The sequence below is a fragment of the Magallana gigas genome, chromosome 8, assembly GCF_963853765.1.
Source record: "Magallana gigas chromosome 8, xbMagGiga1.1, whole genome shotgun sequence".
Lineage (NCBI taxonomy): Eukaryota > Metazoa > Mollusca > Bivalvia > Ostreida > Ostreidae > Magallana > Magallana gigas.
The window spans coordinates 36,005,584-36,024,592 of NC_088860.1; the positions used below are offsets into that span (position 1 = coordinate 36,005,584).

The 19,009-nt window shown below is 34.0% G+C and overlaps 2 protein-coding genes across 6 annotated transcripts in view; one reads left to right on the top strand and one right to left on the bottom strand.

Moving 5' to 3' along the window:
• The window catches only part of LOC105330896 (ADAM 17-like protease), a 101,663-nt gene extending 91,536 nt beyond the window's left edge, over positions 1–10,127 (top strand). The window contains exons 5-11 of the mRNA XM_066068497.1: positions 579–638; positions 3,591–3,664; positions 5,059–5,171; positions 7,020–7,098; positions 8,715–8,803; positions 9,265–9,306; positions 9,605–10,127. Coding sequence (XP_065924569.1) covers positions 579–638; positions 3,591–3,664; positions 5,059–5,171; positions 7,020–7,098; positions 8,715–8,803; positions 9,265–9,306; positions 9,605–9,691 — 544 coding nt within the window. The 3' untranslated portion in view covers positions 9,692–10,127. The remainder of the gene's footprint in view (positions 1–578; positions 639–3,590; positions 3,665–5,058; positions 5,172–7,019; positions 7,099–8,714; positions 8,804–9,264; positions 9,307–9,604) is intronic.
• LOC117689995 (serine/threonine-protein phosphatase 6 regulatory ankyrin repeat subunit B-like) overlaps positions 1–19,009 on the bottom strand; it is a 568,848-nt gene that overhangs the window by 76,285 nt on the left and 473,554 nt on the right. For 4 of the 5 annotated variants that reach the window (XM_066068488.1, XM_066068487.1, XM_066068489.1 and 1 more), the window contains one exon: positions 10,766–15,523. The exons of the other annotated variant lie outside the window; for it this stretch is intronic. In XM_066068488.1, coding sequence (XP_065924560.1) covers positions 11,229–15,523 — 4,295 coding nt within the window. In that variant the 3' untranslated portion in view covers positions 10,766–11,228. Of the gene's footprint in view, positions 1–10,765; positions 15,524–19,009 lie in introns of those variants that run through there. 5 annotated transcript variants of the gene reach the window in all.

Sequence of the window (19,009 nt, forward strand, 5' to 3'; positions counted from 1 at the left end):
GAAAAATAAATAGACAAGAATGAAGAAGGTGATGATGGCTACACAGGCGACAAATGCTGTAATGAAAAGTGCGAGTTCAGGGTCAAAGTTCAAGGTCAAATTCAATGCAGGTAAGATTCATTATACTGGTACTTACATGTAACTGTGATGTTTGAAAATCATTCATTCAATAGATTTTACTATGTTTTGCAAGTATCGTTGTTGAATATTGAATTATTGCATGTTTATAAGATTTATACTGACCGAGATGTTCTTCTGACTTTTCAGCCCCATGAATTATGCTTGCTGTGTGAATTGTACTGTTGCACCGCGTGCTTAGACCAGTTTGACGACAACTTTGATTGCAAGAAAAAAATCCCATTGCAAGTATCCATAGGAACACAAGTCACTCATTTTTTGTATTTTTAGTGAACTTACTTATAAAAAGAGCGAACATGTATTTCCTTTTAATGTAAAGGGTTTAAGAAGGCGTTTTGGACAAAAAAAATTTTGTAATGCAAGATTGGTAACAAGTGCTTGTTGCATTAAATGCCATTGTTGGTTTCAATATCCATTTCATTGTCCTTGACCCTAATCAGTGAAGGCCTTACCTGTCCAAAAGCCACTTTTAAAGCCGACAATACCTCCTGTCTAAATGGGTGAGTTTACATCTACTCTAATTTTACATCATGTCATTGATTGCTATCTAACATTATCCATGCCATTGATTGCTACCTTTGTTTTACATGACATCATTGCTACCTTTATTTAACATGTTATTGGTTGCTACTTTTATTGCACTTTTCATTGATTGCTACCTTCATTCTTCATCATTACATTGATTGCTACCTTCGTTTTACATCATGCCTTTGATAGCTACCTTCATTTTCACGTAGCATTGGTTGCTACTTTCATTGTACATTACATTAATTGCTACCTACGTTCTTCATAATTACATTGATTACTACCTTCGTTCTACATCATTTCATTGATACATACCTTCATCTTTACATACCATGGATTGCTACTTTAGTCTTACATGCATTGATTGCTACCTTTTTTAACATGTCATTAATTGTTACCTTCATTTTACATGTCAATGATTGTTAGGTGAACATATGGTTAATGATTTATCGTTCTTTTTTTAGCATGTCATTGATTGCTACCTTCATTTTACATGTCATTGATTGTTAGTTTAACATGTGGTCAATGATTTATCGATTTCCTTTGTAACAAGTCATTGATTGCTACCTTCATTTGACGTGTCATTTATTGATACTTTTAATCTACATCATGTCATTGATTGTTATCTTCATTTTACTTGCCAATGATTGCTAGTTTAGTCTTACACATCATTGATTGCTACTTCAAACTACAATTATCATTGATTGCTACTTTCATTTTACATGTCATTGATTCCCACCTTCATTTGACATGCTTTGAGTCCTTCATCTTTACCTTCATTTTACATGTCATTGATTGCTACCTTCAAATTACCTGTCATTAGTTGCCACCTTCATTTACATGTTCTGATTTCACTTTCATCTAATGTCATTTATTGCGACCTTCAAATAACATGTTGATTGCTACGATCTTGTCACATGTCATTGATTGCTACCTTCATTTACATGTCGTTTGATTTGTCAGTGATTGTTTTTTTCGTTTAACTTGCCATCGTTTGCTACCTTCATTATATGTCATTGATTGCTACCTTCCTTTGCATATCGTTGAATACTACCTTCATTTGACTTGTTATGGTTGTTATTTTCGTTTAACATGCCGTTGTTTGCTACTTTCATTATTTATGACATTGATTGCTACCTTCGTTTTTCATGTCATGGATTGCCACTTTATTTTTTACACGTCATTGATCGCTACCTTTGTTTAATCCGTCATTGCAATTGATCGCTACCTTCATTACACATGTTCTGGAAAGCTAGTTCGTTTATTGCAAATCTCGCTTGTAAGTATACACTACTGCCGATATAGCATTGCTTTTCTAATTGGCACTAATACGACACTTTCTAATTGGTGTATATTTCAAAGATTCTGATTGCCGCCCATTTATCAAATTCATGAAGACTAACACGTAGAAAAAACATAGGAGAAAGAAAACTTAAAATAAAGTTGTGCTTGCTAGTTAAAAATACATGTTTAAATGATATTAGTGATCCCCCCCCCCAAAAAAAAAACAAGTTTTCTAAAAGCAGGGAAGGGCGCATATAGTTAAAGACCGCACAGATTGTTCTTCGCGCATCGAATAAAGTTATCAGTTTTTGTGAAGAAATTCGTCGGAAACTGTTTAGTGAACGAATATATTTTATGTTACTATTCACAATGTACCATATGTGGAATATCGCATGAATTGAACAAACTGTTATCTGGCGGCAATAGTGCTAATTTTTGCCTCACAAAAAAAAACTTGATTCAAAATGTAAATCAATTCTGGTTGACATGCCGTGAAATCCATTAGACGTGTTACACTATCTCTATATCCCTTCTCCTATTCACTTTCAATAAATCTGTACTGAAAATCTTGCCATTACCTCCTTAAAATAAAGAAGTGTGGTTTGTATGCATGTAAACCTGTGTAAAATAGCGACCCAATCTGCACGTGCATTTAACAATCCGAGGTCGGGTAATTAAAGCGACAATCCGTCAACATCAATATTATATACTTTTTCTGATGAATTTTGAGGTAAATTAATGTTCCTAAAGACAGAGTGAGTTACAAAATACGGTTAATCACAGATTAGACTAAAATTGCGCCATAAATTACAAATTGTGCAGGATTTAGGGCACACACATTTGTAAAAGTGAGTGTGCCATTGATCGATTGGTGTTATATAAAACGCAATTTCTGTAATATTTATTGTCAGTCTCTGTTGTGAATTTCGTGGAATAAGATAAAACAAAATAACGACTGCCTCAAATTCAATTGATATGTTAAAAATGGTTGAATTTATCAAGGAAGCACAATGCTGAAAAATTAAATTCGGAACATGTTTAATATATTGATGGAGAGCGGTGTGTTTTTGTTAACACCATAAAAAACAAGAGTTGATTAATGGAGAACTCGGGATGAATTATTAAATATTTTGCAGTCCTGATAGAAACTTTTAATTTTAACGTCAAAGTGGCACCTAGGAAATAAAATATCATTATCGCGTAAAAGTGGTCGGGTACCAAATCGGCATATTAAAACGCTTCTATATTTAAACTGCAACCTGTGATTCGTTTAAATGTTACATCAAATAGACTGTCGTGATTCAACGCATTGCTATATCAACCGAAGCATATAGTATCAAGTGGGATTTTTGCAATAACATGTCATTGCAATTGATTGCTAACATCATTATACATGTCAGTGATTGCTACCATCAATTAACATGTCATTGATTGCTATCTGTAGTTTACACATCATTGAATGCTACCTTTGTTTCTTGTTATTGTTATTTTAGAAAACACAATTAAATATTAATAAATAGTTCCTTTTAAAATGTTTCAATTAATTTCTATCAAGTATTAGTACAATAATAATTATTGTATTTAAAAAAGGAAAACACACCAAAGGCCGTTAGCTGTGTTGATTGGTGTGGTTCTCATTGTAGATATGGGAAATGTAAAAATGGACAATGTTTGGACCCATGTAAAGATGTGGGCAGTGATCCATGTCTCTGTTCAGGTGAATATACATTATTTGTTTTATTAGGGTCCCGCTCTGCGTGCGCCCTGTAGTGATCAGTCTGTCCGTCTGTCCACCAATTCGTCCGTCCTTCCGTCCAATACCCTGGTCTAACAAATTTGATGTTGACCTGACTGAAAGTCAATGCTCAGTTATACCCAATTAATAATTATAAAATATTCACCAGTTCATAATAAAGTAAAATTGAAATTTAATATACTTTAAGGTCAAATGAGTGACGCAGGTAACCTATTCCCATTGGTATTTCGTCGCCTATAACAAGAATGATATATTTCTAAATTCTTGAAAATCGTTACCATTTTTTATTTGAAGCCTTTCTAATATAAGAGAAATTAAAACATAAATTTTATGACCTTACCTACACTGGGTTCACATGAAAGGAGCCAAATTTGCAAACAAAAGGCCAAATCTTCTTCTCTACTCCCTAACTTGTGGGACTAACTAAATTCGTGGTTATGAGATTCATGAAGCATTCTACCAAAGTTGTTAATTTCATGGTCCTTCGGTCAGGGATTGAGACCCCATGGCTGGGACAATACTATCCATATAGTGAACATGTGTTTAATCTTAGAAAATACAATTCTCTTCACCCATAATAATTTGTAAAGAACTAAATTCATGCATATGGTCATGATGTCGTAAAAACACACTACTTAAATGGTAAAATTCACGGTCTCTGGATATTGGGTTCAGGCACTTAGGCGGGGCCGTTATGAATATGAAGTGAACATGTATTTAATCTCAGAAAATCTTCTCTACTTCCATAATAGGAGAGGAAAAACTTAATGAATGCATGGTTATGATGTCAATGAACCTTTTAACTACCTTTCTTTTACCTATATAGCTGTAGTATTCAAGTGAATGTCAAAATCTGTTAATATTCTGAACTGATTCTTCACCTGCCCAGGAAATACCTCAAGTACATGTATATCATAAGTTTTCCATTTCACTCCATATTGCTTGCATGAACTATATATATATATATATATATTAAAGAGAACGTAGCTGTTTTTACATAATAAATAATGATGATTAAAAACAACTTTTTTTAAGTTGTTATTTTTTGTCATTAGCTTTAAATCTTTGATATGTCTATAGACATTTTTTAAGGTTAATGAATGCAAATGAACATATAATGTCTTTTAAAACTACAAATCTCATTTGTAGTCAAATGATGTCATTGTTGTATCTCAATCCCAACCTATCAAGAATACAATGGACTTATTCCTTGTTGCTTAAATCAAGGCCAGCTCAAGGTTATAATATAATTTAGGCATCTTAAAGGTTTATCAAAGAACCAGAAAAATTATTACTGTTAATACAAATACCTTTTTGTTTAGATTGGATTTATATTGATTTGTTTTCCTACACAGGGGATGATGCATGTAAAACATGCTGCTACAAACTCAATACAAAGCTTTGTGAGCCTTTATCAGAGAAAATTCTGGAGGATGGGAGACCATGCTACAATGGAGTTTGTAAACAAGTAGGTTCACCAGATTCGATAAGTCAGAATGTCTTGTAGTACATACTTGTACTTTACTTTAACTTTGTGCAAGTAGCTAAGTTCGACTTATAAAATAAAAAGATAGAATAAATCAAACTGTATAACAGGTGTGTCACAATTAACCCAAAGTAAATGTAAGTCATTGGCCTCATGTTGGAATTGTATAGCTTAACATCTTACAGATGTTGGATCAGTGTGTTTATGTGACCTGCACTTTTAATAGGTCCCTGTGGAATATTTTAGGAATCTAATATGTATTCCTTCTCAAATTGTGTCCAAATCACGATTAGGAAAAGGTGTGTTCAGGCTCAAAAGTATGTTACTATAGTGGCCTCTTGATTATTTACAAAAAATGTATTTTCTTAAGGAATAAAAAATCATCCCTTGACCATTATGAGGTGATAATTTTTTTCGGGGCATGGCGAAATTCAATAAATCCTGAAGGGCCTCATGATAGATATGACCACACTCCGACTGAAATTATTACCTCATAATATTCAAAGAATGAATCATCCTTATAACTTATATTTATATAGTTTTTAGCAGTGGTAGGTCTAGATTAAATATTTGAATCTTGACTTTTTTATGTGATTTCCATGTCATTATGCAAACCTTCTTGCGTCCCCCAACTATACGTCATTTGAATTTAAAGGATTGTAAATACAAAATCGAGTAGTGTTATCATAAACAAAGACACTGTATTAAGTAAATATAATTATATAACATATCCAATAAATGTTTTGCATACTGTTAGACTGTACCATATATTCTATATGCAACTTGCTGATGAATCTTGGGTGGAAGTTGTGCCATATGATTCAAAAGTAGATTTCATTGACCTACTCAAATTTTGTAGTTTAAAATCTAAGCATCAAACTGCTGTAAGCCAACTTTTATTGGCGATTTCCCGATTTACCTGTGTTTTAACTAATTCGTGACGGCTCATTTTAGCGAACAAAACGAGATTATCCTGACATTAACATAGCAAAGTCATCGCTAAATGTTCTCGCACGCAAGTAAAAGTTAGTTTACCGTAAACTTGAAACTTGATAAGGATTAATCTATATCTAAAGTTTTATGTATAGATTTAAAGCAGACTTATCTGTATTATTTAACTTTTAATTGTAGAAAACACAGATATGTTTATGTTAATATGTATAATGTTTGAAAACAATGTGGATTTGCTAGATGCAGACTAGCTAAATACCAACAGAACACATTCTTATTGCCCGACACATATGAGCCAAATGAGTTATAAGTTTATTGTTTTCACTTATTCATTAGTTGCTATTGTACTTTACCTGTATTTGGATCAAATGAATTCTGGGATGGTCCGGTAACCTTCTATACTAGGTGCTCTTTTCCAATAAGTATGGACATTGCAGTTAAAGATTTGATATTTTATTCACAGGTGCTTGAGGACAGGATCGACCCCCCCCCCCCCCCCCACATCCACTTGTATCCACTGGTAGATGTAGTTTGATAGTACATTTTAACAAATATTCATCGGCAGTTCCTCTCGGCTGGCAGACGAAGTTAGCAACCTTCTTGTATTATATGTACAGAGGGTCTGATTTTTTTTCAAAAATGTTTGTTTTATGTAATTTTGGGCAATGGATGAATAAATTAGATTAGAAATATGTCATAAAAGGATAATTTAATAAAAAAGAAAAATAAAGTCCCGGGGTCTATATATTGGGGCGGGGGGGGGGGGGGGAGGGGGTGGATGGAAGGGGAGGGGGTCGATCCTGTCCTCAAGCACCTGTGATTTTATTGATATTTAATGATTTTTTTTCTCATAACTACACAATGTCCTTACTTATTTAGGGGAAATGTCGAAAATTAGAGTCCAAGCTGGTGCAAAGGCTGTATTCCATAATTCAGTCTTTGAGTATTGACTTTGTGGGTAAGTAATGTTAAGTTGGCTCTGTTATCCTCATTTTATTGGACGAATCATTAATATCTTAATATCTCTTTAGGAATATGGTTTTAAAATACAAAGCATTGTATATGATGTTTTAATTCTTATGTAAGGTTTTGTGTTTTTCTAATGAAAAAAATAAATCAAACGAGTTGTAATTGTTTTAAAAAATGTGATTGTACTGAGTGACCTCAATACATATTTTTGCCTGATCTATTTTTACAAAAAAAAATCACATCCAAAGTTTTTCTTTATAGTAATGTTTTTCATTGATGAAACTTTTTTGCTTTATTTACTAAATGTATTATTTACATCTAAGTTCAGTTTTTATTTAGAGAAGCAATTTCAGTGTTTCTATATCTCATAGTTTCTCTTTTATATGTGTTGCTGTGGAATATGGTGTTGTAAGAAATTTTTTCAAAAAAGGGGTTGAGAATATCTTAGATGTGAAAACTTGAGCAAGGAAAACAAAGAAAAAATGTAGAAGTCTCAATAAAAAGGGGACAATCCACCAATTGATTTAACACTTTTACTCTAGATCTGTTGATGATTCACGCTAATACAAAACGCATCAACACCATAACTCACTAGATTTGTTTTAATTCTTGATATCTATACTTCTATATTAAAATAATAGACTCGAATTTTTGGTCTTTAATACTGAGAAATCGGAAGAATACTGTCTTTTGTTTTATATATTTTAAACATCATTGGTACTTGAAGATTACCAATTTGTTTTTATTTTTTCTAAGTTAAGCTTCACTAATTAATAATCAACGAAAATTCCTCAAAAAATCCCGGAAATCACCTGGATTTTTTGGATTTTACAATCTTGCGCTTGCGTAACACATTCGCGCTAACGGGATCTTTAGTTTATGTTTCCACACATCTGCATAAATAAACACAGAAATGATAATACAAATACGGGTAAATTTTTATTGGACTTTTGCTATATATTCTGTTCATATATATTAATGATTTCTTATATGAGAGAAAGTATAAAATAAATATACATTTCAACCAAGTACTTACTTTTGTCTTCGTGATGACAAAAAATATTTTATTACATGCAAAAAAGTTACATTCTATGGATTAAAATTTTTAGTTGAATGGTATTTGCAGTCTCAAAAAGGTTTGTTGTGATGAATTTGACTGTTATTCTTAAGACAACTTCATTAACTTACCCCAAAATCGTTCCGGAGCGATTCTGCAATTTTCTGCTACATTACGGGTATAAGGGAGGACCTTTCCCGAGACACAGTTGGATTATTCAAACTAAGGAAAGTGTAGTGATATTAATAGCATTATTGTAGGCTTATAGCTTTGTTAAGGTGTGTCGATGTACCTATTCCGTAAATATGCGGTATGCAATGTCAACCCGTGCAAGCACGGGTCAAAGTCTAGTATCTTATGAAATCTTCCCTTGTTTTTGTATATATTTAATGAGCAGCTAAAACTTTTTAAGCTTTTTTGATCAATTTATCTAAATTTTATAACATAGTTTTACCACACGTAGTATTTGGAAAGAACCGATTCGTCCAAAATGTTTAAGGAAATATTTTTTTTGAGATGGTTCATTAATTAAGACAGGCCTTTTTCAGCTGAGTTTATGAAGAACAACATTGTGTGGACAGTGCTAATATTGGCGACCCCATTGTGGATCGTGGGTATTGCAATCATTAATAAATTGGTAAGTTTTCATTTGATCAAGAACTGACTGTATCATTAGGAATTTTCTATACAATCCTCATAAAACCTCAAATATATATACATTTATATTAGGGGTGTATTAAAGTCATATATGTCAAAATATCTGTGCATATCCAGACATTTTTCCATGATGGCTGCGGTGGGAGATATTTTTTTGCATGCAATGAGGTGAAGGAGGCTTATTTTTCCTGTAACCTAACTATCAAATTTTTTAAGACCCAAAATGCAATATTGTTTGAAAAAATTGAATTATTTACTTTATATAATTTTGTATTTTCAGAATTTCACAGCTTTAAAAAGCTGAAAGTGTAATTTGCATAAAATTTACTTACATCTAATTCGATGAGTAAAAAAACTCATTCATTCCTGAAATTATTTACACGAATTACTAATAAATAAACGGCAGATACAGCATTGAAATTTTACATCTGTTATTGACAGGATGAGAAAAATGACATGAGTTCAGAAGTAATAGACGATAAGGTATATGTATATGTGTTTTAATCATATTTGAATGAGAAACGGTATATATTTCTAATTAAACTTTACATCAATTTAGAAATAGAGAAAATATTTCCAATTAGTGAGAAATGAAAAAAATGTATGTAATTTCTAATCAATATTTAAGTATATCATTTATTGCTTAAAAAAATTAAATTAATTGTAAGATAAGATTTTTATAAAGATAGTTTGATATGTGATAAATGTTCAACATATTAATGATTTTTAAACGATGTTAAAGTTTATCATTTATTGACTACATTTTTTTTTAAAATTGTAGGATGGAAGGATGAAAGCTTTGATAGTTGACGATGACAATGTACTTCACGTCAGTCGACATCCAAAACCTTTAGATTTTAGTACTTGAACAGTGACTCAAGATCATAACTATCAATTATTGTGATAAACACCCTTCTACCAACTAAATTAAGGTTGTTTTACTGTGTGTGTGTGTGTGTGTGTGTGTTAGAGAGAGAGAGAGAGAGAGAGAGAGATGTGCAATGTATGTTGACTTTTACATGTATCTGTATAATGCATGCTGCAATTATCAACTGTTGATTTTGATTTGATGTGTATATAGTTTTTATAATGTAAGTTTTTAAATAGATATAACTTAAGAAATTCATTTTAGACATCAAAATTATTGTTGGCTTGGTAGTTGTTTTATGAGGCTTAGTTTTAAATGATATGACTTGAACTACATTTTACTCTGAAAAAACTAGTATTTACCCTCAGTGGGCAAAGTGGTGTCAACAAAGTTTTTTTTCTTTTAAAAACATAATAGAAAAAAAGTGATGTGATAAGTCTCTTTTTTTATAAACAGTCTAAGCAATGCGTGGCAACCAATCATTACTCATCATTGTTGCATAGTGAATAAACGTGTTTTGGGCATGTAGGCTGGTCAGTTGGTGTGTCAGACTGTAAACAAAGTATTGTCCATTCAAAACGTTTAAAATCTCTCATTTGACGGACTCCAGCCATGGTACATGTTAGAAGACCCCTATTGATTTTGGGGTCTTAGGTCAAACTATTCCAGAAATCGAATAATAAAGGGAGTGTTCGATGAATATCATAAGAACCGTTTGTTATGCTAAATTTAAACTTGGTAGAGTGATGCCCCCTAAAACAATGATGATTTTCTTGATTATGAGGTCACAAAATCATAGGTTTCAACTATTCTAGATACAGACAGTGATTAGGATATTGTCATTTCAATGCTAAAGTTCGATTATAACTTGACTTATTACTAATTCATTGTTTTGTGGCAGAGTGAAATTTAATGTCTTCCATGTGTTAAAATTGTTTGTTATGAAAATGTTATATTAGAATGTGGAATGTTGTGTGTGTGTGTGTGTGTATGTGTGTGTGTATGTGTGTTTGTTAAGAGAGAGAGAGAGAGAGAGAGAGAGAGAGAGAGAGAGAGAGAGAGAGAGAGAGAGAGTGAGAGAGAGAGAGCGAGCTGCCTAACCAATAGCTTAATTTTTTAGCGACGATATTACAAAATGTAGTTTCTCTAATTCTCGGGGCGTTTTTCTTGTTCAATAAACATGTGATATAAATACGTTTAAAAATACATTTCTTCCCATCAATTTATTTCCTCAATTCACAAGACATACATGTTACAAGTAATATGGTTCTGCTAAATGTGAATTAATATTATTTACGTCGATGGCTGTAAATGCAGATATACTCTTCGTGAGACAATTTTATATATATTCATCCAGTACAAAGTAGTCGACAACGCTTATTGGCAATGATAGGTATTCTCATAAGAGACGTTTTACCCATACTATATGAGTAATAAAATCAATTAAAATAAGAATATCTTTCGATTTCTTTTGGCCAAATTTTCTTCAGTTACTGTATTTTAAAGCTTTCAAACACGGAATCCGAAACCATTTACACTAGTTTTTAAATATCATTCTTGTCACTCTTTCCACCTGACATGATACAAAAAGAGAAAAATAGGAATCCGGGTCGTACAAATTATTTTGAATGTTGTCTTTCTGCATTAAAAATACCACTGTGCAGTCCTGTTTATCAAAGCAATCAACCAAGGCGGGATTGACTTCCCATCCGCAAGCCAGACTAGTGTCTGCGCCATTGTTGAGTAAAATATTTACAATTTTGTAAAGTCTCAAAACAAAAGCAAGAAATAAAATACTGACTCCATCATTCGTACATAAATTAATTTCTGCTTCATTATTCAATAAAAGTTGCACAGTGCTATCATGTTCGTTTTGACAAGCTATTAAGAGAGGACTCACTCCGTTTTTCTCGCAACAATTAATGTCTGCTCCATTACTCAGTAAAAGTTGTACAATGCTTTCATGTCCGTTAAAACAAGCTATAAAGAGAGGACTGGCTCCGTTTTTCTTGCAAAAATTAATGTCTGCTCCATTACTCAGTAAATGTTGTACAGTGCTATCATGTCCGATTTGACAAGCTATATAGAGAGGACTGGCACCGTCCTCCTTACACAAATTAATGTCTGCTCCATTACTCAGTAAATGTTGTACAATGCTATCATGTCCGTTTTGACAAGCTATATAGAGAGGACTGGTTCCGTCCTCCAAGCAATGCTGAATGTTTGCCCCACTACTCAGTAAAAGTTGTACAGTGCTATCATGTCCGTTTTGACAAGCTATATAGAGAGGACTGGCTCCGTTCTCCTCACATAAATTAATGTCTGCTCCATTACTCAGTAAATGTTGTACAGTGCTATCATGTCCGTTAAAACAAGCTATATAGAGAGGACTGGCTCCGTTCTCCTCACATAAATTAATGTCTGCTCCATTACTCAGTAAAAGTTGTAAAGTGCTATCATGTCCGTTAAAACAAGCTATTAAGAGAGGACTGGCTCCGTTCTTCTTGCATAAATTAATGTGTGCTCCATTACTCAGTAAATGTTGTACAGTGCTATCATGTCCGTTTTGACAAGCTATATAGAGAGGACTGGCACCGTTCTCCATACACAAATTAATGTGTGCTCCATTACTCAGTAAAATTTGTACAGTGCTATCATATTCGTTTTGACAAGCTATATAGAGAGGACTGGCACCGTCCTCCGTACACAAATTAATGTCTGCTCCATTACCCAGTAAAAGTTGCACAGTGCTATCATGTCCGTTAAAACAAGCTATATAGAGAGGACTGGCTCCGTTCTCCATACACAAATTAATGTGTGCTCCATTACTCAGTAAAATTTGTACAGTGCTATCATGTCCGTTTTGACAAGCTATAAAGAGAGGACTGGCACCGTCCTCCATACACAAATTAATGTCTGCTCCATTACCCAGTAAAAGTTGCACAGTGCTATCATGTCCGTTTTGACAAGCTATATAGAGAGGACTTGCTCCGTTCTCCATACGCAAATTAATGTCTGCTCCATTACTCAGTAAAAGTTGTACAGTGCTATAATGTCCGTTTTCACAAGCTCTATAGAGAGGACTGGCTCCGTTTTTCTTGCATGAATTAATGTCTGCTCCATTACTTAGTAAAAGTTGTACAATGCTATCATGTCCGTCGAAACAAGCTGCAGTAAGAGGACTGATTCCGTCCTTCAGGCATAGCTGAATGTCTGCTTCATTACTCAGTAAAAGTTGTACAGTGCTATTATGTCCGTTTTGACAAGCTATATGGAGAGGACTGACTCTGTCATCATCACATAAATTAATGTCTGCTCCATTACTCAGTAAAAGTTGTACAGTGCTATCATGTCCGTTTTGACAAGCTACATAGAGAGGAGTGGCTCCGCTTTTCTTGCATAAATTAATGGCTGCTCCATTACTCAGTAAAAGTTGTACAATGCTTTCATGTCCGTTAAAACAAGCTTTAAAGAGAGGACTGGCTCCATCCTCCATGCAAAGCTGAATGTCTGCTCCATTACTCAGTAAAAGTTGTACAGTGCTATCATGTCCTTTTCCACAAGCTATATAGAGAGGACTGGCTCCGTCCTTAGTACAGAAATTAATGTCTGCTCCATTACTCAGTAAAAGTTGCACCGTGCTATCATGCCCATATAGACAAGCTATATAGAGAGGACTTGTACCGCTCTCCTCACATAAATTAATGTCTGCACCATTACTCAGTAAAATTTGTACAGTGCTATCATGTCCGTTTTGACAAGCTATGTAGAGAGGACTGGCTCTTTTTTTTCTGCAAAAATTAATGTCTGCTCCACTACTCAGTAAAAGTTGTACAGTGCTATCATGTCCGTTAAAACAAGCTATTAAGAGAGGACTCTCTCCGTCCTTATTACATAAATTAATATCTGCTCCATTACTCAGTAAAAGTTGCACAGTGCTATCATGTCCGTTTTGACAAGCTTTATAGAGCGGACTGGTTCCGTTTTTCGTGCATAAATTAAAGTCTGCTCCATTACTCAGTAAAAGTTGTACAGTGCTATCATGTCCGTTTTGACAAGCTATTAAGAGGGGACTGGCTCCGTACTCTTTACATAAATTAATGTCTGCTCCATTACTCAGTAAAAGTTGTACAGTTTTATCTCTTCTTTCTGCACCTGATTCTCTATTGTTATTATTTTCGTTTTCAGTATTGTTACCAGCTGCTAACATAAGAGGCGTCCAAAAACTGTTACCGTCAGTCTTTTCATTGACGTTTACGCCTATCTTAATCAACTCAGCAAATAATTCATAATTATGGAACGCAGATACAATGTGAATAGGATAAAGTTTTCCCCATGTTTTTTTCAACGATCCTTCTGCATGGTCTTTTGAGGCAGAAGAAAACAATTCTATTGAACCATTGCAACACAGTGCAGGAATATATTCGATAAAATTAGTTTGCATTTTTTGTAGGTAGTTTAAGCAATATTTTGAAAGTTGTGTATGACAAAATGCAATGAGAGCAAAAAGTGGCGATATTTTCCTTTCTAAATTCAAAAAGGAAAGTTTAGTCAAAACAAAGTTTTTAGATATCCGGTGAAGTTCTCGTTTATCAATTGTAACGTTCTTGGTTTCTAACAACATTTCATGATTTTTGGGGTGATCTGCTATCTTTTGTATCAGTACTTTAATTACGTTTTCATTCCTGAGACAGGGATTGAGTACGACATCTAACAGTCGTTCTCCAAACAGTTCTGTAAAAAGCCTTTCTCCAAGATTTTCAATGTATTTGTCACTCAGATAAATAGTGAACGATTCGTCGTGTTTGTCAGAATTTCCTAATTTTACTCTTCTTTTAATGAAGCCGATATCAGCGTAGTCTACTATTTCTGTGGGATAATCTATTCCAAACACATGAGTAGTAACTTCCATCACAAAATCATGATAAAAATTATACGTTTCCTCAACTTTCTTGACATAAAAGTCTTTCATGGAGTTAAGGATGTCTCCAATATCAAAAGGTGGCGTGTTTTCTGGTAATCCACAAAGTTTTAACGTATGCTTGAATTTTTTTTCCGTGTCTTTATTTTTTAAGATATCACTTAAACAAAGATCATCGTTAAAAAGAACAAGGAGGGCCAAAGCACAATATTTACCCCTGTCTTTTTTTCTGAACCCAAGTATTTCCTCTTTCAGCACAGTTACAGGTTCTGTAAAAAATTCAAGACCCTTATTTTTGTACTCCTCTTTGCTAGAATATAATTTACACAATAACGGGAAATACCTCTCTACTTCAACGATCTTATGACGATCTTTGTCGGATAAATTCATATCAGACGTATATTTGTTCAAAATCTCCCGCTTTTCTTTAACAGATAGTTTATTTTTGTTCACATCGATGTTTATGATATGTGATTTTTTCACGAGATTATGTGTCACTCTAGCATCAGAAATAATGTGATTTCTACACGACATCACAATTTTTGATGTTTTCAAGTATAACTGTAATTCCTCCTCGTATGTTTGCCATGAATTATTCAAAATTTCATCAAAATATTCTCTTCCCAATGGATCATTAAAAACACAAATAGTTTTATCTTTAAATCGACTTGAAGAATATTCATCCACGATGTCTTCTACCTTTTTTACTCGTTTTACGGTCCAGCCCTGTTCTCTGTATTTGAGCGCAATATGTTGAATGATGGCTGACTTTCCAGATCCTGAGTGACCAGCCACAATAACAAGGTTCCTGCTTTTAATTAATTTTTCTACTTCTTCACACGCCTTTGTTAAAATAAAACAGACTTCGTCTTGTTTCCATTGATCGAATATGGCCTTTTCAATTCGTGATTCTATAATGAAAACAAAAATTAAAAATCGTTCTTGAGTTTATACTTTTAAAAAAGTAGATCCATAATATTCAAAGATATCTATAAAGTAACACAGGTTCTAAAACTAATCGAATTAGATGAAACGACCTGCTCACCTGAGCAACAATTGCCCTAATTCTGATCAAATTAGCATTACAGTATCAAAATATCTTGACAACTAGGTACAGTTGATCTTGCTAAAACAATTGAAAATCTGCCAATTTTTATCCACTTCTTTTTTGGTAAATACCAAGCCCCTTTTGTTGTTGTACCTGTAAGAAGATTTTTCTCTATTCCTTTATACCCCCCCCCCTATTTCGTGACCCCACTTTTCTCTAGGGAATCATGGTTTCATCAAACTTAAAACGCATAACCTGTGCTTTCACACAAAGTACTGAGTTTTGGACCGAACACTTTCCCAGAATATTTAAAAAAATGTTCTCTATATATTCCTATGTAAAAATTCAAACCGCCATCACGGCCCCGCCCTACCACTAGGGACTGTGATTTTGCAAACTTGAATTTACACTACCAGAGAATGCCTCTACTCAAGTTTAAGCTTTTCTAGCCAAATAGTCTTTAAAAAGAAGATTTTTAATGATTTTCTCTATATATTTCTATGTAAAAATTCATCCTCCATTGTGGCCTCACCCTACCCCTGGACTATTATTTAAACAAACTTGAATCTATATGATCTGGGGATGCTTTCACTCAAATTTGGGCTTTCCTGGCCTAATAATTTGAGAAGATTTTTAAAGATTTTCTCTATATATACAAATTTATCCCCCATTGTGGCCCCGCCCTACCCCAGGGACCATGATTTGAACAAACCTGAATCTACATTATCTGAGGATGGTTATGCGCCAATTTGAGCTTTCTTGGCGAATAGTTTTTAAAATATATTTTTAAAAGATTTTCTCTATATATTCCTGTATAAAAAATTATTCCCCAATTGTGGCCCCACCCTACCCCCGGGGACCATGATTTGAACAAACCTGAATCTACACTATCAGAGGATGCTTACACTAAAGCTTTCCTGGCCTAAGCTTTCCTGGCCTAATAGTTTTTGAGAAGAAGACTTTGAAAGATTTTCTCTAATAATTCCTATGTAAAACTCTATCCCCCAATTGTGGCCCCACCCTATGTAAAACATGATCCATGATTGTGGCCCAACCCTACCTCTGGGGACCATGATTTGAACAAACTTGATTCTACACTACCTGTGGATGCTTACATTTTAATTTGAGCTTTTCTGGCCTTATAGTTTTCGAGAAGAAGATTTTTAAAGATTTTTTCTTTATTTTCCCATGTAAAACTTGATCACCCTATTGTGGCCCCACCCTACCTACAGGGACTGTGGTTGAAAAAAAAACTTGAATCTGCACTACCTGAGGATGTTTCCATTTTAATTTGAGCTTTCCTGGTCTAATAGGTTTTGAGAAGGTTTTTAAAGATTTTCTCTATATATTCCTATGTAAAAATCAATTCCCACATTGTGGCCCCACCATACCACCAGGGACTATGATTTGAACAAACTTGAATATACACTACCTGAGGATGCTTCAACTTTAATTTGAGCTTTTCTAGCCTAACAGTTTTTGAGAAGGAGATTTTTAAAGATTTTCTCTATATATTCCTATGTAAAACTTGATCCCCAAATTGTGGCCCCACCCTACCCCCGGGGACAATGATTTGAACAAACTTGAATATACACTATCTGAGGATGCTCCCATTTTAATATGAGCTTTTCTGGCCTAATATTTTTGAGAAGGTTTTTAAATATTTTCTGTATATATTCCTATGTAAAACTTGATCCCCCAATTGTGGCACCACCCTACCCCTGGGAACCATGATTTGAACAAACCTGAATCTACACTACCTGTGGATGCTTACATTTCAATTTGAGCTTTTCTGGCCTTATAGTTTTTGAGAAGAAGATTTTCAAAGATTTTCTCTATATATTTCTATGTAAAACTTGATCCCAATATTGTGGCCCCACCCTACCCACAGGAACTGTGATTGAAACAAACTTGAATCTGCACTACCTGAGGATGCTTTCATTTTAATTTGAGCTTTCCTGGCCTAATAGTTTTTGAGAAGGTTTTAAAAGATTTTCTCTTTATATTCCTATGTAAAAATCAATTCCCTCATTGTGGCCCCACCATACCACCAGGGACTATGGTTTGAACAAACTTGAATCTACACTACCTGAGGATGCTTCAACTTTAATTTGAGCTTTTCTAGCCTAACAGTTTTTGAGAAGGAGATTTTTAAAGATTTTCTCTATATATTCCAATGTAAAACTTGATCCCCAAATTGTGGCCCCACCCTACTCCCGGGGACAATGATTTGAACAAACTTGAATATACACTATCTGAGGATGCTCCCATTTTAATATGAGCTTTTCTGGCCTAATATTTTTGAGAAGGTTTTTAAATATTTTCTGTATATATTCCTATGTAAAACTTGATCCCCCAATTGTGGCACCACCCTACCCCTGGGAACCATGATTTGAACAAACCTGAATCTACACTACCTGTGGATGCTTACATTTCAATTTGAGCTTTTCTGGCCTTATAGTTTTTGAGAAGAAGATTTTCAAAGATTTTCTCTATATATTTCTATGTAAAACTTGATCCCAATGTTGTGGCCTCACCCTACCTACAGGAACTGTGATTGAAACAAACTTGAATCTGCACTACCTGAGGATGCTTTCATTTTAATTTGAGCTTTCCTGGCCTAATAGTTTTTGAGAAGGTTTTAAAAGATTTTCTCTTTATATTCCTATGTAAAAATCAATTCCCTCATTGTGGCCCCACCATACCACCAGGGACTATGGTTTGAACAAACTTGAATCTACACTACCTGAGGATGCTCCAACTTTAATTTGAGCTTTTCTGGCCTGACAGTTTTTGAGAAGAAGATTTTTAAAGATTTTAATTATATATTCTTATGTAAAACTTCATCCCCCAATTGTGGCCCCACCCTACCCCCGGGGACAATGATTTGAACAAACTTGAATATATACTATCTGGGGATGCTTCCATTTTAATTTGAGCTTTTCTGGCCTAATATTTTTGAGAAAAAGTTTTTTAAAGATTTTCTCTTTATTCCTATGTAAAACTTGAGCCCCCAATTGTGGCCCCACCCTACCCCCGGGGACCATGATTTGAACAAACTTGAATCAAAACTACCTGAGGATGCCTCCACACAAGTTTAAGCTTTTCAGGCCGAATAGTTTTTGAGAAGAAGATTTTTGAAAAATACCAACAAATTTTCAATAATTCTCAATTATCTCCCCTTTAAAGAGGATGTGGCCCTTCATTTGAACAAAATTGATTTCCCTTTACCAAGTGGTGCTTTGTGCCAAATTTTGTTGAAATCTGCCCAATGGTTCTTGAGAAGAAGATGAAAATGTGAAAAGTTAACAACAACGACGACAGCGACGATGACAACGACAGACATCGG